Genomic DNA, 22,677 nt, shown 5'->3' on the forward strand with positions numbered 1-22,677 from the left:
TATTGCCACCTGTGGCCCATTTCTGAACTTCTCAAAATCCTCCATCTTTTGTGACACTGCTGAATGCTCCAATTGTGCCATGAAGGGCAATGAAAATGACTGTATTCCCAAGAATTTTTATTAACGTCTCTTTCTGAAACCTAACTCCAGGTAAGACCAGAAGCTTATCCATTGTGCACAATGCAACAAATATAAAGCAGGCACTGAACCAGGAATTTCCAAATAGAATTTATTCAATATTGTATATCATCTGTTAAATTCCATGATATACTCCTCTATGGAAAAATTGTTCGTCTTTCTCAATATATCAAAGTCTGAATGTGAACATTAGAACATAAGTAGAACAGGAGTAGGCCATCTAGCCCCTCGAGCCTGCCCTGCCATTCAGTAAGATCATGGCTGATCTGAAGTGGATCAATTCCACTTACCTGCTTGCTCCCCATAACCCTTAATTCCCTTATCGATCAGAATTCTATCTACCCGTGACTTAAACATATTCAACAACGTAGCCTCCACCACTTCAATGGGCAGAGAATTCCAGTGATTCACTACCCTCTGAGAGAAGAAGTTCCTCCTCAACTCTGTTCTAAACTGACTCCCCCTTAGTTTGAGGCTGTGCCCTCTGGTTTCCTTTCTAAGTGGAAAGAATCTCCCTACCTCTATCCTAGCTAGCCCCTTCATTACCTTATATGTCTCTATAAGGTCACCCCTTAGCCTTCTAAACTCCAACGAGTACAGGCCCAATCTACTCAATCTCTCCTCATAAACTAATCCCCTCATCTCCGGTATCAACCTGGTGAACCTTGTGCCTTGAATACATGTGAATAAATGTGCCTTGAATACATTTAATAGATCATCTTTCTTATAAATTTTGTCAGAATATCCAAACCTTCTTCAGTGTCCAAGTCATGAGCTTCCAGTTCCAAAAATACTTTGCAGTGAATCCTGACTTGTTTGGAAATAACAGTGCCAAGGTCACACCTTCCTTTTTCTTTAGTAAGTGTGTTTAACAGTTTTCATATATCTCCTTAATTGTTCCAATGATCATGAGGTTCAGATTCAGACAACATCAGTGGGAAAACATACCCTGACACTTTACACCTGGTTTCAGCCATTCTTCTCAAAAGTAATTCAATTACAGTTTTCAGTCTGAAAATGTTTTTCTCAGTTTCCAATCTCCATGTTTAAGAACTCTCCTCTGCTACCATGTTAAATGGACCCAAACCAGATGATGAAGTTCAAAACATGACACAGATTTTCTTTGATAATAGGTTGTTCACAAGATGCAGACTTCTGCCTCCTAACTCTACCCCGGTATCCCAACTAATTCTCTTTATATTGTTCAGAAAAAAGATAAGTAATATAAACAAATTAAAAAGGAGGACATCCTATGGTGGGGCACTGTAACAAAAAGTCAAATTTTCAAAGGAAACTCAACTAATCTAACCAAAATATAATTTCTGGGGTGACAATGCACCCTAGCCCTCATGCAGCCCACTGGTTGTGGAAGGCCGAGAGTATACCAGTAGACACCATGTGCACCCTCTCCAGGGCCATCTAGTCATGAACATAGCCGCTGTAGAGGGGCAGACAGTCAGATCAAATGACCCCCTCAACTGCCTAGCCAAGCCCCGGAGAAAATCCTCTACTTGACGTCCCCCCTTTGCAGTGGAAGACCAAAGATGAGGAGTGTGGAGCTGAAGTGCAAATGAAACTCAGGTAAAAGGTTTTTCAAGGAACAACAGAAGGGGTGCAGCCTACAACAATTTACATACACATGCTCCACAGACTTCGCAGATTCACCAAAAATACAGGCATTTTGGGAACCGGTGAACCAATCTGTCTTACAATTGTATGGGATTGCTGCGTGCAACACCCTCCACCCCAAGACCCCAGTGGTAATGGGAAGGACCCCCACATAGACAGCCCTCTACTGGATACATCAGCTGCTGGACAACAACTTGGCATGCCAAGTCATGCCTCGATGGCAGGTGAGGACAAGGAGGTGAAGGGTGTGCAGTCGCCTATACAGAAACCTCTTCACACTGAACTAAAAGACATGGAGTATATTTCCATGAGGCATCTCAGGTTCTGGGGTCCCTGCTTCCAAGGGAAGATTCAGGGCTTGAACCAGAGTGGAATTCCATCTGAGCAAGGGTACACTAAGATGCTAGTTCACTGCACACTTGTGCTTGTGTGACATTGCGTCCCAGCATAATCATTTTAAGGTCACGGATGGCTTTGGTCACAAGTTGGATATCCACCAACACACAATGTGCCAAATTACTGTCTTTATCTTCTTTTAATAAAACAATCATCAATAAATCAAACAAAAATGATAGAGGTAACTGCTGACTGGTGGGCCACTATAACTAAAATAAAATGTCAAAAGGGAACTTAATAAATTAAATTAAATGTCATTGGGTTGATGATGCAACCCAGCCCCAAAAGCGTCCACTTGTCACAGAAGGCCTGAAGCGTGTCAGTGGATATTGCATGCTCCCTCTCAAAAGCCAATTGGCCACACACGTAGCCACGATAGAGGGCAGGCAGATGAACAGATGGACAGTGGACCCTTCCCCAGGAACATCCTTCCCTCTTCCTGCCTCTCCACATTGTGTGATGTTCAGTATCAGGATCATTCAGTATTATGTTCAGTTAATGAATTTTGGAATTGTTCACTCATTGAGCTTATTCAAAAAAGAGAGGTCAGTAGATTTTTGGATTGTTAGGATCTTGGTAGAGACTAATAGCTTTTATAAATAAATTTGCACTTACTGGATGGCAAAATGAATGGCATTTTTGCATTATAATAAAATCTTTACAAGAGTTAAGCAAAGCATATATTACTAATATAACACTGTATTTTATAAATGCTTACATGTAAAGCCTTAAAATCTCAACAGAACACTCCCTTTTCTAATTTTACTTCCACCCAAGAGTTCCCCATATACTTTGCAGGATTCTGAACATTCCTTCTAGTGTGGTACTCTTGTGATGCCCGAATAAAAATTTAAACTAAATTTCCCCAATTTCTAAGCCATCCCTTTCTTCCAAGAAATGTTATGAGTAATTTAAACCCCTTATTGAGACAGTTCTAAACATCCTGTTTTCACCAAGAAACTCATTTTTAGATTAACAATAGTTCCACTGTGACCTTATTTAACAAACATAAGCCACCCTTTGATTTGCAAATATATCAGGTTCTCAAATAAGTGAAGCAATTTTCCCCCCAAAAAAAGCTAAGTGTCTAACAGACGGAAAAATGAGAGATCTTCCCACTCGTGTTTTGGGTCAACTTAATTGATTAAATTTCTGGTGCTCCGTTTCACGCCAGTAGTAGTGCGGGAAGGTCTAAGTAGCGTGCTGAGTGGGCCACTGCACATTTGCTGAGCCCCCGATGGCTTAGCTAACCTCTCTCCACACTACCCCCCACCGCTCTGCTGATTGCCAGCCCCAACACCTCACCGCTCCCCCCCATGGTCGGCCCTGCCACCACACCCCCAAATTGCTGGTCTCCCGACCCTCAGCCCCCCCACGAAGCCCAGTGCCAATCACCCTCTCCCCACGGCCATCCCCTTTCCTCACTCACCGATTGCTGTGTAGTGTGCACAGCAGTTTTGCCCCCACACTACAGATCAGCTAAAACCCAGTCAGGCCCTGCCCCTCAAGCCCCACCCCTTGGCACTGCCTAGGGCCCAGTGAGCAGTGAGAGGGCCTGGTGAGCAGTGTCAGGGGGGAAGGGGGGTTCTCAATGACCTTTTACCCCACCAGGAAGGCCACGACACCTGGCCCCCATTGCTGGGGACCAGCTTTAATCCCTGCTGGCAGGAATATCCCCCAGAGTGGTCAGAAACATTAGCAAGCCTGGACAACACCACCCCGAACCAATGAGATGGAAATGTCAATTTCCATATTGTAATCAGCCTCATGCTGTTTTTATGAGGCTTATTACACCATAGAAAATGGCCCATGGAGGTCACGACCTCCCATTTCAACCCTCCTGCTGACATTTTCCAGTCTACTGCGTTATACGTGCAGTGCAGCGGGCTGGAAAAATCACACCCCAGGTGTTTTAAATTTGTCTGACCATTAAAAATTCTAATTCTCAAAATAAAATTTATATTCTGATGATGTATAAATCATAAAATAGATACCCATAACAGAATACTAAGGGTGTCGCGGAATATGAGGATATGAGCGAAGGTGAAGATGGGGTAGAGATCAGCCATTACCTATTGAACAGCAGAAGTAGGCATACAGGTCCAAATGGCAAAATTCTGTTCCCATTTCTTCAGTTCTTAAGCTCTTATAATGGGACATTGCCCAGTTACTGAGCTGGTACTCAGTGATAGGACATTACCTAGTTACTGAGCTTGGGAATTGCTTAGTCATTCAGTATATTTAAGAGATAAGTCAATAGGTTTTTGGATACTAAGGGAATTAAGGGATATGGGGGATGGTGGGAGAGATGGAGTTGAGATAAAAGAAAGTCACCTTATTGAATGACAGATCAGGCTCCAAGATCCGAATAGCCTGCTCCAGCTTCTTATATTCTTGTGATGGGACATCACCCTGTCACTGAGCTTGCATGTAGTAAGATCATAAGAAATAGTAATGGGAGTAGGCCATTTGGCCCATGAAGCCTGCACCATTCAATAAGATCATGGCTGTTCTGATTGCGACCATAACTCCACTTTCCTGCCTATCTCCCAAAATCCTTAACTTCTTTGTTAATCCAAATTCAGTCTAATTCAGCCTTGAATATGTTCAATGACCCAGGCTTCAGTGCTTTCTGGCTATGATTCTGGCTGTAGATCAGCATGCGACAAGGTGAGTTCAGTCCCACCTAGCTGAATGACAGTGCAGCAGCATTGGAAGAGGATGAAGTGGCCAAGAGGCTGCAAACAGGTCAGAAAAGATGAGGAAGGATACTTTATCTTTCTCATTCTATATAGTATGCCACCTGTGACTTCTATAAAAACTGATTTGGACCTTTGGCATTTACTGTTCATAGACACAGCAGTAAAACATTGACCCTGGTAGACAAACTGAGTTTTTCCAGCATTTTCTGTTCCTATTTCAGATTTCCAGCATTTTGCTTCTATTTTAAGGCCTATTGTCAAAAGCTGACTGGAGGTTTCCACCTGGCCTTCAGGCAGCAGGAGGTTCTGGGGAACAGTGTAGTTTTCTGAAGGGACAGCCTCCCGGTAGCTCCCTGGAGATCTAACACTCCAGTTAGGCTATATGGCCCTCCCCACCTGCCTATGGACACATTGCTCTAGACCCTGGCTGCTAATACTATGTTTTATTTAAAATTTTAAACAATCAGGGTGTCTCTCTTTCTCTCTCCTTACCTGAAAATACAGTCTGTTGTTTCTTCAATTTTGGATGGCTTCCAATTGGTCTGCCAGCTTTGAAATCTTGCCTATCATCCTTAATTGGAGTCTGTCCTCTGGTCAGTTCAGGAAAATCACAGCTTGGTGACTGTTCCCCACAAGTGCAATCCTCTGACCTCCATTTGATCATCACATCAGGGTCCTGAAGCTTGTGGAGAACTGCCCCATGTGACTCTCGACCACAGAGACCAAGAAGGTCACAGCTTCAATATCAGGCCTGTGCTGTTAGCCGATTCCCTGTGGAGTCCTCATAGATTAACTCCAAATATTCACAGCACCCTATGCTAGGGAGAGAGAAAACCAATTAGACAACCTGCCATGCCTCCTGCTGTAGAACACTGAGCAAAGGAAAGGTTATGGCGGATTGTGTCATCCTCTGGGTGAGAAGTTAAGCTGAGGCTCAGCCAGTCCTATCTTGTGGTTGTGAACAGTCCCATAGCATCATTGGAAGAGGAGGTGGCAGGTTCTTCCTGGTATCTGAGCCAATCTATATCATTGCAAAACAGATGATCTGGTTATTGTCACATTGCCAGTTGTGGGAACCTGCTGTGTGCAAATTTGTTGTCACATTTCTCACCTTATAACAGAAACTAGACTTCGAGGGTATTTAATTGGCTGTAAAGTGTTTTGGGAAATCCTGAAGTTGTAAGAGGATCTACATAAATGCAAGATTTTCAAGCATTATACTGCAGTGCAGTACTGAGGGAGTGCTTCTGTACCCGCTGGGCACCGCAGTAGCTGAGGTGCGTTATAGACCCCGACAATCACATTTTGATTTGATGTGTCTTAAGTTTCCGTTGTACTTTTGTTTTTGTTCGGGCTGTTCCCCTTCCTTTTGGGGAGCTGCCCCTTTCACTTTGTCCTAATTTAATTTGAGTTTGTGTATTTGGTTTGACCAAAAAGAGGAACAGAGGAAGTGCTGCACTCTCAAAGGTATCGTCCTTTGGATGGGGCAATAAGCAAAGCACCTTTTTGCCCTGTCATGCAGAGGTAAAAGATTGCATGACACTATTTTAAAGAAGAGCAGGGGAGTTTATCCCTGGGGAACCTGGCCTATATTTATCCCCTGGTCAACATCACAAAAACAGACTATCTCATCATTATCATATTGCTGTTTGTGGGAACTTTGTATGTGCAAATATTTATTTCACGATTATGATCAATGATTTTCTAGATCTTGCTGTCCAACCTTATTTGTTAGTTAGAATCTTCTGTGCCTCGTGTCAAATGAGGCACTTTTTGGGGAGTGAGAATTGGAACTGTCTCCCCTGAAAAATTCTAAATGTTGAATCAATAAATTCTTTACCTACAAATGCTGCCGATTAGATTCTTGTTTAGGTAAGTGCATCGAGGACAGGGAACTAAGGTGGGTGTATGGAGTTGAGGTACAGATCAGCCACAATCTAATTGAATGGTGGTGGATTCAGGTAAAGGAGTTGAAGCCTGCTCCTGTTCCTAAGTTGTTGGAGGGATAATTTAATATAGGCTGTGTATCTGGGGGCATAGATTGAAGCACAGCTGAGGGAAGTTGAGAAGATAGTAAGGATTTAACTACCTCTCACAAAGATATTTAATGGGATTCCTGTCCGCTGGTTGATGGGTTGGTGAGAGTCTGCACTGCCTCCTTTTGGGAATGACCATGAAATTATATGACAGCTAAACACTTAACTGAATAGTGTCACACTTTCACCGGGATATAGAATCTTGGGGAAGGAAGTTCTAACCTCAAGAGCTGCTGGCCAATCTGAGGTGATTTTGGGGTGCCTTAAATTAGGATAAGGAATATATGGAATAGATATTCCCAGGGCACAGTAGCAGGTGAAAGTGTAGGCAATTTCAGGAAGGAGCTGAATAGATTTGTTTTGCAAAATAAGAGTGATTGAGGAAAGTATTGCGGAAATAGTTGGGCAAGGGAATTTAATTAACTCTTGGACAAGCAGCTGGTGTTTTTCATCTAAATTCAGTGTTACCAAGAATTTGGATAAAAGGTGACTTGCACTAGAGGTTATGGGAAAGGGAGCAGATTGAAATGGCCAGGTATCTATTTATGTTGGGCTGGAGGAGCCTGGAGTTTAGAGCTAAATAATGGAGATGTGACAACGAGAGTGTTTAATGGGATGGTGTAGAGTGAGTTGTACTCTGAATTTAACCTGTGCTGTACCTCCCTTGAGAGTGTTTGATATGATAACCTTGAGAGAAGCAGTCCTTGTTCCAGTGAATCATTGCATTTTATATAGAGTTTACATTTGTCTAAATGCCTGACAGGTCTCCTTGAATCTAATCAGCACATTGTCCCTGTGATAAACAGCTTTAATTGGCAACTTTTATTGGTGGTTTAGTGGAATGGAGACACTTGTTCCTTGCCTGCTGAGTGTCATATTCAAAGCACAAATCTTTCAGCAATATACAGATGATATCTGCCTGGAATACAACAACTTTTTCTTTGTGAAACTTAAACACTGGGAGCTGATTTTAGGAGGCTATTCAATCAGCTCTCCATATTATGTGGTATAAATCAGCAGATTTGCTGAGATGAGCATCCAAAAACAAGACTATTAGGAAAAGCATTGTGTGGTCAGTCTAGAGTATTTCAACCAGAGAAAATATTTGGGCCAGGATTTTGTAACTCTGCTGCAGAGGATATGGTAGGCCAGCCAAAAGCCCATTAAAATTTCAGGGGGATCAGACAATCCTGGTGGCAGACAGGTCCCCCAAAATCCCATCCCTTATGTCCAATTTGTACTGAGACTGATTAATTATATTGTGCAGAGAGAGGCCATCACAAGGGAGCCATCTCTCTGAACGTACTGACTAAAATTCTCCCACCTCATTTGCCTCGCCACTGCTGCCAGTGAGAATGGAAAATTTGGCTCTGAGCCAAAGCTGCATTCACTGCAGCGGGACCGACGAATCCCAGACAGAGGTGAGGTCAGAGAATTCTGGCCACTATCTCCTGTTCTTTCCCCAGACTCTTTTATGAGAGTTATGTTACAAATATTTATGCTCTTTTTAAGAACATTTTCCAGTTTCCACTTTTCCAAGCTTTCTAGCTAAGTATTCCACGTCCTTCCAACCCTGTGTACAAACAGATGATTGTCACTTTCAAGTGCTGAAAGGTAACAGTCTGCCTACCGACTTGCACGTATCTATATCCCACCCCACAGTAGTGTGATTTTGACCAGACAATTTTAGATATTAAGAAACATATTAACCAGAATGCCAGGAAAATTCCCCTGGTTCATTTTGAACAATGCCATGGGATATTTTATGTTCACTGAAGAGAACACTTTCTGGATATATATCTCATTTGAAAGATGCCACCTCCTGCACTGTAATATTCCTTTGGTACTGCACTAAACTGTCAAGCTAAATTATGCACTTAAGTTTCTAGAATGGGACTTGAATCCACAACCTAAGATATTACATCAGTAATAAAGTATGTCATACCCTGTCTTTTCTGATGCAATATCCTATTTTCCTGATTTCAGTTCCTTTCTTTGCTGATATAGTATTCTATCTTTTCAAATACAATATCCTACCTTCTCTGACGTAATGTGGTAGCTTCTGCAATATCTTCTTCTCTCTGATGGAACATTCTCTCTTCTCTGATGTGATATCCTGCTCTTTCTTATGCAATGTTCTAATTTTGTTTTAGAAAAATTGGATGAGATCCTTGCAGCAGCTGATCGCTCAGCCAGGACGGAGAATGTGGCAGCAGACTCCCGAGCTGCGACGGTCAAACAGCGGCCTACAAGCAGGCGTATCACGCCAGCAGAGATCAGTGTGAGAAGCCCATTCACTTTTAACACTCTGTTTATCTCTGAGCATCAGTAATATGAGAATGTGCAAGGAATCATGGCGGGATTTCAGTTTCCCTTTGCTCCCAATGGATAAGAGCAGCTCTGGTTCCTTCCTGCTTCGAGAATGACACTGTCCCAAGTATGTGAGCTCAATGAGAGCATGAGCACACATCTGGCTTCAAGCCGGGTTTTCTGGATTTGCAAGTGGGAAGCTGAGAAATAGTAACTCATCGGCAAAAACTAGCCAATTGCACAAGAGTGGACATGCTAGCTTCCATTTGTGTATTCACGAAATGACAGTTTTAGAATATCCAACAGGACTTGAATTGTTAACAAACTAAAACCAATGGAATTGAAGGGGCAGTGGTGATACAGATGCAGAATTGTCAACGGGAAAAAAGTAAAGTTGGGAGTTGTTTTGCAGACTGGATGGAAGTATCTCAAGATGTTCCCCAGGAGTCAATATAAAGACAACTGCTGTTTTATGAAATATATTAATGACCTGGATTTGTACATGCAGAGCATACTTTCAAAGTCTACAATTAAGAGACAATACAGGTCACATTACACAACTAAATTCTTTGGCCAGGTGGTTTTGTGGTGCAGTGGGTAGCATTCCTGCCTCTGAGCCAGAAGCAGCATGGTAGCACAGTGATTAGCACTGCTGCTTCACAGCTCCAGGGACCTGGGTTCAATTCCTGGCTTGGGTCACTGTGTGGAGTTTGCACATTCTCCTTGTGTCTATGTGGGTTTCCTCTGGGTGCTCCGGTTTCCTCCCACAGTCCAAAGATGTGCGGATTAGGTTGATTGGCTATGCTAAAATTGCCCCTTAGTGTTCTGAGATGGTTAAATTAGAGGGATTAGCGGGTAAAATATGTAGGGATATGGGGGTAGGGCCTGGGTGGGATTGTGGTCGGTGCATACTTGATGGCCCGATTGGCCCCTTTCTGCACTGTAGGGTTCTATGATTCAATGAAGAAGCTCCTGTTTCAAGTTCCATCCCAAGACACAATGGCCAAGGAAGTTATGCACATAACTTGGCCAAACAAGTTGGGTGCTAATCTGCAAATCTTTGTATAGGTCATTAACTTGTGGGAAAGTTATGGAAGATAAAGCTTAGTTATTCTAACGTTAACTGAAATACAATACAGAGCGTTTTTGAAGTGTGTTTTGCAGAATTTTGCAGAATCAGTGTATTTCCACGTAATGAGGAGGGAGGAATTGTTGGATCTGATTCTGGGAATGAAGATCATGGGTGGGATTTTCCAGCCACGCTCACCACGAGTCCGGAAAATCCCACCCAAGGTCAATGGACTTTCTCATGGTCTGTGTCCTGTCTGCTACATTTCCTGTGGTGGGTGGGGTGGGAAAGTTCCACCCCATGTGTCAGTTGCAGAACATTCAGAGAACAGTGATCATATCGTCATCAGGCTTAGTTGACTATGGAAAAGGATAAGAAATGATCCAGAGTAAAAAATACTTAATTAGAGGAGAGACAAATTCAATGCAGTGAGAACTGATCTGCGCATGTAAATTGGAATCAAAGACTGGCAGACCAAACTGTAACATAACAATGGGCTGCCTTTAAAGCGGAGATGGTTCACATACTGTCTCACCACTTCACCGCCACCTTCTCAAGGGCATTTCTCAACGATGTCCACAAGCTATCAATGAATAAAAAGCAAAGAGACCTGGGAATGCATGTGCATAAAGTTGAGAAGGTTGTTAAAAATCATATCTGGACCTTTGCTTTTACTCAGAAGCAAGGGCATTTTGCTAAGCCTTTGTGTAACACTGGTTATAGTTGAGCTAGAATATTGGGTGGGATTTTCTGCCCCCCACCCCCATCCCCCACTCCCCTCGCAGTGTGTTTTGGCAGAGTCATCCTGCTGTTGGCCAGCAATGGGATCTCCAGTTTTGCCACTATCATTGGATTTTCCTGTTGTTCGTGCCCTGTGCCATGGGAAACATGTGGCCGGGGTGGGGGGGAGGTTGCCATCGATGAGAGCAAAAGATCCACCAGTGGGAATGGTTGGAATGTTTTGGCTCTTGTGTTCAATTCTAGCACCAAATGTTCGGAAAGGTGAAGTAGCTTTGGAGTGAGTACAGAATAAATAAAGTTACAACAATATTAGCAGGGATGTTGAGAGACTGGAGAAACTTGTTCTTCTTGGAGTAGAGAAGAATAGGAAGAGGTTTTCCTCTGAAATCATGAACTATTTGTTGGAGTAAATAAGGGGAAACAGTTTCTGTGGCAGAAGGGATAATAACCAGGGGACACCGATTTAAAATGGTAAATAAATGAGAAACAATATTGGCAAAAAAATGCTGTAGAACAACAGGAAAAATATATTCTGCTAAATTATGGTAGGAAGAATGGGGAAATCTTCCATCTACTGGGAAGAATTCAGACTTGATGGGATAAAAGAATGAGAAAATTTTGGAGTGCAAATGCACCGATCATTAAAATGTGCGCCACGGGGTAGCAAAACCACAAAAAAAGCAAACCAAATAACTAGGGTTTATCTCTAGAGGGATGGAATTGAAGGGGAAGGAGACATTCCTCTTCCATTTTCGGAGGGTGAGAAAGCAGGAGGGGACAGAGAATGCACAAAAGTCCAAGATTGGCATTTAAACTGGTGGGATTTTCCGCTGTGATAGTCCCTGTTGCCTGCCAATGGCGTAATGAGTTTCCCACCATGAAAGGTCAGGAATCCCATTACGATACATTTGAATGTCATTACTGGGCCTCCCCACTGTATCATCCTCCCACATAAGGTCCCTCCCATTGACATGAAATCATGTCAGCTGGGTTTACAACAGGTCCTGACAAATAGGGACCTGGTGAGTGGTTCCTGCTGGGGCCGCGCAGGTAATTACAACCCCCTTGGGAGAGGGTCATTCCTGGGCCAGAGCAAAGGACAATGTCTGTGGTGGTGGGGGAGGGCTTCTGTGTCCATGGGAGTGGGGCTTTTCTGTATCCATGGGGGTGGGGGGTTTCCGTGTTTGTGGGGATGTGGTGTTTTCTGTTTCTGTAGGCGTGGGCAGTTTTCCATATCCGTGGGGTGGAGTGTTTTCCGTATCTCTGGGGATCTCTTTGTTTAATTTTTTTGATTGGAGCACTCACCTGATCTCACAGGAGCGAACATTGCTGATGGAGTGGGCACATTCAGAACCCGCTCTGTCTGTATGATGTCGTGGGGTCTGTCTGCGCAACTTTTGCTTTTTCTAAGTGTTTTAAAATACAGCAAGAAAACCCGGCAAGGCAGCTGGTGGGCTGCCCTCTATTTTTCCTGCTGCAGGCAGCACTTAGAAAAAAAATCAAAACTTTCCACCTGAAATGTAAGAGAGTTATGTTAGACCTGTTTCAAACCTTGATTAGAACACTCTTAGCGTATTACACATCGGCCTCATTGCTATTTCATAAAAGAACATAGAAGCATTGGAGGGGTTGAAGAGATTTACATGGATGATACCAGAACTGTGTAGGTGTACATATCAGGAAAGAATTGAAAAGGTAGGCCTCTTCTGTTGTGAAAGAAGGCTGATGGTTGACCAATGGAGGTCTCTAAAATTATGAAAAGTTTTGATAGAGTGGATACAGAGAGAATGTTTCCTGTTGTGAGGGACATGAACATACTGATTCGCTATTGTTACAAGATAGTCAGCAAGGAATCCAATAAGGAGTCTGAAAGAAACCTTCGAAGAATGATGAGAATGTGGAACTCACTGCCCTAGGGAATGGTTGAAGTGAATTGATGCATTAAAGCTGGGCAAGCATTTGAGGGAAAGGGAATAGTTACAGTGGGAGACATGGAAATATGGTAGGAGGCTGGAGTCGACTGCTAGGATAAATGCCATGTTTCTGTACTGTGTATTTTATGTAATCCTATGTAAACATTTTTTCCACAACAATTTGGATTGCACTACTTAAGAAGTGGAAACAATTGCAATAGTTAACATTATATAGCGAGTTCGATAAACATTTAAAGGCAATGAAATTACAGAGTAACGTGGAAAGAGGAAGGGAGTGGAATTAACTGGTTAGTTCTGCCAAAGAACTGGCATACACACAATTGGCTGAATTTTTGCAGACATGTGCAGATGGCATTAGAGAGAAGAGGACAGGAAAATAGTGGGGCGTCATGTACAGACAACTTCCTGATGCATTTCTGCTTCCATGGGAGCCACCAGGGGTGGAAGAGAAGAAATTGACACCCAGCCTAATGTGGCAAGCAGCCAACCACAGCACTTAAGGACTAATGAGGGGCCATTTTCCAAGGAAACAGGACCATCCCACCATTAGAGTATCCCCTGCCATGTGTGGAGCTACTTTTTATCTAATGCTGGTTTTCCAGCAGCAGAAAGGGGAGATACCAAAGCCAGAGACTCCATGCCCAATAAATGCACCATCATAACGAAAGACTGCTGTGCTGCCAAAACCAATTGTGTAGACATATTCCTCCTCTACACTTTTGGCACCTTCAATCTAACATTTGAGGAAAGCTTCAGAAAAAGCATCCAAGTTGATAGCCTACCTACCAAAGCAATGCCAACCTCAACCGGTGGCATGTCCAGGAAGATGATGCCCAACATCTCATCACAGCCACTTCTGGGTTTCTGGCACAAAATTGAGGTTGACATCAGTTATATAATCCAACTTGTAAAATCTAGCCTGTTGGATCAAATGGTCTCCTTATGTGCAGTATCGTTCTATGATTACAGAAACCCGTTTCCTGCACCTTTACCAGATATCCCATTTTGAGTTGGGCAGAGGATCTTTGCCCAGAGAAAATACTGAATTCACATTGCTTCTTAATAACCCTGCTGAGATAATTTTTCCTTCAAAAACATACTTGCTCTAAACTCTCTATCTCTTTCTTTAATGCCTCCCCTGATTTGGCACTTGCTTACATTCAAATTGGTGTTTCCATTCCACTTCAGCCCAATAACATCCCAGTCCCAGGTTAGTAAAAATAGTTTTTCCCCAATCAGAAACTTTTATTCCTGACCTATCTGTTCCCTTTTCCATAACTATCCCACCTGCCCAGCTTTATTCCCTAAAACTAAATCCAAAATCATCCAGTCACTTGTTGGACTTGCTATGTGCTGGCTAAAAAGTTCCTGCTGAATGTATTTAAAGTATTCTGCACCCTTTATGCCTTTCACACTAAATCTATTACAGTTAATATTAGGTTAGTTGAATTCTTCCATCCACAATTGCTGCCTTATTGCTTCTGCACTCCTCAGAGATTTGCTTATATCTTTGCTCTTTTATCTCCCTGTGATTGTATGGGGCTGTAATACACACCCAGTCTTATGATTGCCACTCTTTTGTTCTTTAATTCTATCCATATGGCCTCATTTTATAATCCCTCTACTATGTCATCTTTCCAACGACTATGATTGTTTCATTCATTATTATTGTGTAGATGGATTTCTAACATGACCAAACAGGTTCATTATCGATCTGCGAACCCTTCTTGTATGCCTATGGCAGATGGTAAGAGTAGGAGAGTCTCCAGGTCAGCCAGAATTGTGTGGTAGTTCAGACGATTGAGTGCTGTGCTCACTAAACACATTGGAATCAACATTAAAATAAATTTACATAAATTAGTTAGCCTCTTGCCCATTTCCAGTGAAAGGCTGACCGCACCGGAAATCCAGGTGTCATAAAATCGTGACAGGCGCAAAAACCGGTGCCGTTCATGCTAGCTGCTTTACACCCAATTTTACAACATTTTCCCACCGCAAAACGGGCGTAAACAGGTTGTAAAATTCTGCCCATTGTATCTGCACCATCTATCAAGCGTCCATCTATTCTAATCCCATTTTCCAGCACTTGGTCAAAAGCCTTGTATGCTATGGCATTTCAACTGCTCAAACTTTTTCCTCAAGTCCCCTTCTAAATCTCCTGCCCCTTAAATCTATGCCCTCTGGTTATTGACCGCTCTACTAAGGGGAAATGTTTCTTTCTATTTACCCTATCCATGTCCCTCATAATGTTGTACATCTCAATCAGGACCCCTCCTCAGCCTCCTTGCTCTAAGGAAAACAACCCCTACCTCTCTTCATAGTTGAAACACTTCATCCTGGGCAACATTCTGGTGAATCTTCTCTGCACCCTTTTTAATGCAATCACCAGAACTAGAGGGCACAGCCTCAAAATAAGGGGGGTGGGAGGGGGTGGGCAGTTTAGAACGGAGTTGAGGAGGAACTTCTTCACTCAAAGGGTGGTGAATCTCTGGAATTCTCTGCCCATTGAAATGGTGGAGGCTACCTCGTTGAATATATTTAAGTCACGGGTAGATAGATTTCTGATAGACAAGGGAATTAAGGGTTATGGGGAGAAGGCGGGAAAGTGGAACTGATCCACTTCAGATCAGCCATGATCTTATTGAATGGTGGGGCAGGCTTGAAGGGCTAGATGGCCTACTCCTGCTACTATTTCTTATATTCTTATGTTCTTACATCCTTTCTATTGTGTGGTGACAAGAACTGCACACAGCTGTGGCCTAACAAGCGTTTTATACAACTGTATCATAATCTCCTTTCTCTTCTATTCAATGACTTGGCTTTAAAGGCAAGTATCCTATATTGCATTGAAGTATATACCATTTTCTATTACCAAACTCCCTTGTTGTCTTTTTCTAGCCTTTGCCTTCCAAACATACTAATGTTTTTGCCCTCCACTTCCAATTTTTCTTCCCTCTCTTCTGAATACACTCTCAGGTTGCCAATCCCTGCCAAGCTAGTTTAAACCCTTCTCAATAGCACCATCAAAACCCTCTGTGAGGATATTAGTGTCAGCACTATTGAAGTGCAACCCATCCAACGTGTACAGGTCCTACTTCTCCTTCCAATCCTCTGGAATCTAAAGCTCTCCCGTCTGCTCCGTCTCCATGATTTATCAGCGCAATCTTCTTATTTCTGTACGCACTGGTACGTGGCACTGAGAATACTCCAGAGATTTTTATCTTTGAGGTCCTGCTTTTCAATCCCTCTCCTAGCTCTCTGAACTCTGCCTTCAGGACCTCATCCTTTTTTCTACTTATTGATGTTGATATCGATCATGATCTTACCCCTTCAGCTGCTGAGTGGCACCCTTGACCCTTGCCCCTGACACTGGGAAGGCAATATACCATCTTGGAATGTTATCTGTTCCTCTCGCTAATATATCACCTTTCATCACTGCTCTTCCACTTTTTGCCCCCTTCCTCCCATCCATCCCACAACTGTGCCATGGACATGGCTCTGGAGAAACCATCACTCTCATAAGTATTCAGAACAGAATAAATGTTAGAATGTGAGGTGCATCCTGCTTACCTAGTCCTCCATGGCCTTCTAGCCATTCTCTCACTATCTATACATTTTAAACTAAAAGGAGACCACCTTCAGAAATACGTCATATACATGGCCCTCAGTCTTATAGATACCCCATAGTGACTCCAAGTGCCAATCAAGCTCTGAAACCCATCACCTGAACTAATCTAACTGGCAACAGTTCCCACAAATGTGCTTATCCAGCCCACAGGAAGCATTCAGGATTTCCCACATGACACAGGATGTGTGTTCCATAAGACTGAGCTTCTCTGCCATGCCTTTACTTTCTGGACTATTATATAGAAACACTGACCAGCTACTCACTAGATCTTGCTGTTTCCCACTACCTCACTCAGACTACTTATTGTTTTGTAAAAGACCAGAGCCTCACCTCTGTTTTGACTCTCCAAATTCCCTGAGTTAAGTGCTCTGTTGGAATAGGACTCCATCGTGCATAAACACAGGCTTCTGGATTTAAGCAGCAAAAATTCCAAAGACCTGAGTTAGACCCTACTAACTAGTAACTAATTCTAACCAGCCATCTCGTTGACTAGTTGTACAGCTGACACTAACAGATAACTTGCTTATCATTGACTAAAACTCCAGTCAGGTCCCATCCAAAGTGCGATGTTCAATCCTGGGCAGCAGAACTCAGGAAAGATACATTGGCCTTGAGTGAAATATTTTGTAGATTCATCAAAGTGATACTGAGGCTGAGAGGGTTAAATTATTAGGTAAGGTTGCTTGGTGGTCTTCTGTTACCTTGCTCCATAGAAAAGAGATAGACTAATTGAGGAGGTAGAAGTACCATTTCAAATAGATTTTTTTTCTTATGTTACAAAAGCTATGCTCTGAGACAGATTCTGGCCATGTGGCGAGGTTCATTGCTATGTCTTACTGAGCACTTGTCATACAGTAACATCTAAAGGGAAATGTTTACAACTCAACATGTGGATTATTCACATTCCCAGAAATGGTTAGCACATATTTCCCAGTATCTACTGGGACTTTGAATCAGAGCTGTGCTGATTAATATCCCATGGGACAGAGTCTGATTATTGGAATGCACCATTCCACAATGCCTGTACAAACTGCATCATCCTTAAGTACCTGGGTGCAATGATGCCTAAACACTGGGTGCAAAACCTGAGTATAGACTGCACTGTGACTCAGTGCATGTGCGCAGACCGCACCGTCTGATAGTGCCCCCGTACAGAGTGTACCATATCTCAGTGCCTGCGTACAAGATTGAATCTTGTCTCAGTTCTTGGGCAGTGCCTAGGTATGGGCTATATAATGCTTTATGGCCTTAATATACAGGTCATAGACTCCTCCTCTGTCCCCCTGCCAACTCCCCCATCCCCACCGCGAGCTTCGCTGTGTTTCAGCCCGGTAAGGTTTTCTGTAGTTGAATCATTCAGACCAGGAAACTCCAATTTCACCTCCATCTCTCCTAATTTAGCTAATTTCAAATGGGGAGATTTTGGGAACTGTTCCTGGCTTCACCACTGCTCAGAATTGGAAAATCAGATGGGACATCTACATCTGATTGATATTTAATACCAACTTAATCTATATGGATTTCAGCTAAGGACAGGAACAGACTAAGCCATGTCCCAACTAAGGTCAAATAGCCCACCAATACTTATCAACCTAGTCATATGTGAACCATGGCCACTGACACCTGCAGAGTCGTACCCTGGCCTCAGTCACTTGGGGCAGGATAGTAGCAGGTGAACTTGAACGAACTGCCCCATTTATGAAGCAATTCATTCTAAGATTAATTTAAGTATTGCTGTAGCATTTGACTGTAAATGTATTCTTTGACCACAGCAGATGCTGCCTGACAAGTGGTTTAATTTAATTCATCTGCTAATTTTCTGTTCTATGTCTCAGCCATTCATGTTAGTGTAACCTTTGATTAAAGTTATTGGAGCGACGTCAAGTAATTGAGCAAACAATTATAACCTATGCTTTGATGAACACACTTCCAGCTGTCGTTTTCTCTCCCTTTTATTCCACAGCTGCCTCCACTTCCAGTTGTCCTTGAGTTGCTAGTCACATGAAATAAAATTAATTCTGTCATTGACTAGGAAGAATTAGCCCTGTAGACAGTCCAGCTGTCTTGAGATATGTTGTACATGCGGCAAATTAAAAATGTCATTCTCTAGCTGTAGGCATCATTGGCAAGATCAGCATTTATTACTCATCACTGGTTGTCTTTTGGGAAGATGGTAATTGGTCTTCTTCCTGAACCGCTAAAGGTGTAGGTACTCCTGCAGTGCTGATCATCAGGGACTTCTGGATGTTGACTTTGACAATAGAAGAAGAGAATAAACTTAGAGAAAACCTACAGTGCAGAAGGAGACCATTCAGCCCATTGAGTGCACCAGTTCCCCGACAGAGCATCTTATCTAGGCCCACCCCTCTGCCACCAAACATTTACCCCACTAACCGCCTAACCTACACATCCTGAAATGCTAACGGAAAATTTAGCCTAACCTCTAAGTCATGCGTGGTACCTTACCATTCGCGTCGAGGCAGCTTTGACACTGAGACCAGGAGGAAACTGGGTTGGGAGGACATTGGGTTGACGAACTGACAAGTTCATGCCATCAGCCAATCTTGCCAGAAGCAGGCTGGAAGTGTTAAGGGCTCCTCCCTACAGCAGCAGATAGCCATTTTGATTATATAAGCATCCACTTGTGGGCAGATTGGGGATGCCACTAAGATCTTCCCAGCGCTGGTGGGATCCCCAGTGAAACCAGTCCTGACAGATGTCTGGCAGCATCAGGAGAGGTGGCCCCATGAGGCCTCATATACCTATCTAGTCCACCAGAGCCATAGAGACAAGTGGTTAATATTTGCAGCCGCAGGCTGTTCCATGTAGGGGCTTACACTCCACAGCGTTGGCCACAGTTTATTTAAATATGAATACATCTTCTGACGGTGCCTCAAGATGGAGGGGGATTCAGAGTAGTTATACCATGGGAGTAGGGGCTAAAAGGATTAGATCATGATGACTGATTGCATAGAATAAACTTTTATTCTCTTGCGTACCGATGGTAAAGAGATGTATTTATTGACGTTTTAACATGATTGAAGGACTGACTATGATAGATAGAGCGGGGAAGTCCACAACAAGGGAACATAACTTAAAATTAGAGGTCGCCATTCAAGGCTCTCCCAAAAAGCTGTTAGAGTTAAGTAAAAATTTCAAAACTGAGACTGGTAGATTTTTGAGATAAGGGTGTTAAGTGATGTGAAACAAAAGCGGGTAAATGGAGTTGAGATTATAGATCAACCATAATCTACTTGAATGGCGGGCAGAACAGGCTCAGAAATTGAAGGTCTCCTCTAGTTTCTTTGTCCCTCATACACACTGCAACCATGGTGCACCAGTGGTGAAAGGAGTTCCTCTTGTGTATGTCTGTTAAATTTAAATATCTAATTTAAGCTTCTCATTTTCTCATTCGATATGGTTGTTTGAATTTCTAATATTAATCAAGAATAATTTGTTCAGCACACAGAACAAGATGTTTCTTTTTGCCCTTAATTGCTGGCTGCAAGGATAAAACTTATCTCTAAAGCTGATTTTCACAGTCCAGTGAATAAAGGCATTGCTTAGCTCACAATGAGCCACAAAGTCCCAGCGGGAAGGTTCCAAGATGCATTCTTGATCTGCAGCGAGTGACCCATATTGGTGGGATAGTGGCAGTGATCTACAATTAGCATCAGCATCCTAGAGTCCAATGGAAGAAAATCCAGCTCTGGCTGGTTATTCAGAAAATGCACCTCTCCTTCCCTCTTTTTTTTATTCATTCGTGGGACACCGACGTTACTGGCCAGTCAGCCTTCATTGCCCAACCCTAGTTAGCTGAGGGCAATTGAGAGCCAAACACATTGCTGTGGCTCTGGTGTCACATGTAGGCCAGACCGTATAAGGACGGCAGATTTGCTTCCCTAAAGAACATTAGTGAACCAGATGAGTTTTTCCAACAATCAACAATGGTTTCCTGGTCATCATTAGATTCTTAAGTCCAGATTTTTTTTATCAAATTCAAATTCCACCATCTGTCGTGGTGGGATTCAAACCCGTGTCCCAGAACATTAGCTGAGTTTCTGGATTAATAGTTTATTGATAATACCACTAGGCCATTGCCTCCTCTGATGCAAGGCCTCACGTAAGTCAGAAAAATTGGAGGAAGTGAATTTGGAAATTCTTAAAGAAAATTGTATTAACGGCTACTCCCAGAAACGTTTCTATAAGGTGTTACACTGAATGTAAAAATGGCTGCTATCAGATCTGTGGTCCATTGAGTTTTAGAAAGAAATACAAACAATGGGCAGGATTTTACAGCCTCGCTCATCCCAAAACTGTAAAGTCCCACCCAAGGTCAATGGACCTTTCCATGACCCGCCCCTTGCCTGCTCCAATTCCCGTGGCAGGGCAGGAAGGTAAAATTCCAACACTTGTATTTACATAGCACTTTTCATGATCTCAGGATCTCAGAATATTGAAAGTGCTTTCCAGCCCATGTAATACTTTTGACCTCAAGTCACTGTTGTAATATTGAGAGATGTGGCAACTAATTTGCACGTAGCAAGGTCCCACAAACAGCAATGAGTTCATCTATTTTTTGCAATGTCAGTTGAACAAATAAATGTTGGGTATGACATTGGAGAAATCCCCTCCGGAATAGCACCTGAGAGAGCAGATGGGACCTTGGTTCAACATCTAATTCAAAAACCAGCACCTCTGATAGTGCAATGCTCCCTCATAACTGCATTAGAAGTTGCCCTTGTAATGACAAAGGAAGCCTGACTGGAAACAAAACCTAGTTTATTACCAAATGCAAAATAAAACCACTAGCATGATGTACACACATTAGTCCCTGCGTGGGACTACAATTCAACAGGCACAATCCTGGGCCTGCCTTATAAACAGCTCAGATAATGTGTGCCAGTTGGGTGGGCCACTGCCTGTTACCAGGGGCACTCAAAATCAACAAGCCCCACAGGAAGATCAATCAGTGATTCCCCATGGAGCTTGTTGGAGTTATCACAATCCTCAAATCTTCTGGAATGGGATTTTAACACTGAACCTTCTGATTCAGAGAATATTCTGAGCCTGCACTCCAAGGCTAGCTCAAATCATTTTTAAAAAATTAATTCTAGAAATGTGATGTCTCCGGCAAGACTGGCCTTTATTGCCCATCCCTGTTGCCTGATGTTTTTGAAGTAGATTGATACAACTGAGTGGCTTGCTAGGCCACTTCAAAGGGCAGTTAAGAATGAAATAAATTGGTGTGGGACTGGAGTCACATTTAGGCAATATGGGTTAAAAATGGCATGTTTCCTTCTCCGAAGAACATGTGTGAACCAGTTTTTTTATAACAATCTGACATCTCCATGATCATTTCTACCTATCCCAGCTTTTATATCTTCTTCAAATTGAATTCAAATTCTTGAATTGCAATGGTTGGGATTTGATCCCATGTCCTTCAGATCATTAGACCTGACCTCTGGAGTACTATTTCAGAAAGACCAGCCCTAGTGTCTCATTTTTAATTCAATTCTACAGATCCTCAATGCGCCGTCACCTGGAATATAGTTTTGGTGTCCTTATCTAAGGCAAGATATACTTGCCAAAGTGAGAGTGCAAAAAAGGTTCACCAGACTAGCTCTAGAGATAGTGAGATTGTTTTATACGGAAAGACTGTGAAAACTGGGCCTGTATTCTCTAGAGTTTTGAACAATGAGAAGTGATCTCCTTGAAATTTGCAAATCCTTACAGGGTAGATGTTGATAGGATGGAAATTAGATGCAGACCATTCAGCTGCTCTGCCATTTATTTGATCATGGCTGATCATCAAATTCAATATCCTGATCCCATCTCTCTCCCCACTCTGCCCCACCCCCTCCATATCCCTTGATTCCTTTAGCCCCAAGAAGTGTTTTTCCTGGCTGGTGACTCCAGAACCAAAGGAAACCCAGTATCAGAATAAGGGCAGGTCATTTAAGACTGAAATCAGGAGGAATTTCTTCACTCAGAAAATGATAAATTTTTGGAACTCGCTATCTTAGAGGGCTGCAAAAGCTCAATCATTGAGCTGGTTCAAAACAAGTTGATAGATTTCTGGATACTAATTACA

At 42.7% G+C, this 22,677-nt stretch overlaps 1 protein-coding gene across 1 annotated transcript in view; it reads left to right on the top strand.

Moving 5' to 3' along the window:
- Window positions 1-22,677, top strand: part of shank3a (SH3 and multiple ankyrin repeat domains 3a) — an 823,427-nt gene that overhangs the window by 724,545 nt on the left and 76,205 nt on the right. Inside the window, exon 18 of the mRNA XM_080207556.1 lies at window positions 9,055-9,182. Coding sequence (XP_080063682.1) covers window positions 9,055-9,182 — 128 coding nt within the window. The remainder of the gene's footprint in view (window positions 1-9,054; window positions 9,183-22,677) is intronic.

Source organism: Carcharhinus amblyrhynchos, chromosome 19, assembly GCF_965287045.1.
Source record: "Carcharhinus amblyrhynchos chromosome 19, sCarAmb.v2.hapA, whole genome shotgun sequence".
Lineage (NCBI taxonomy): Eukaryota > Metazoa > Chordata > Chondrichthyes > Carcharhiniformes > Carcharhinidae > Carcharhinus > Carcharhinus amblyrhynchos.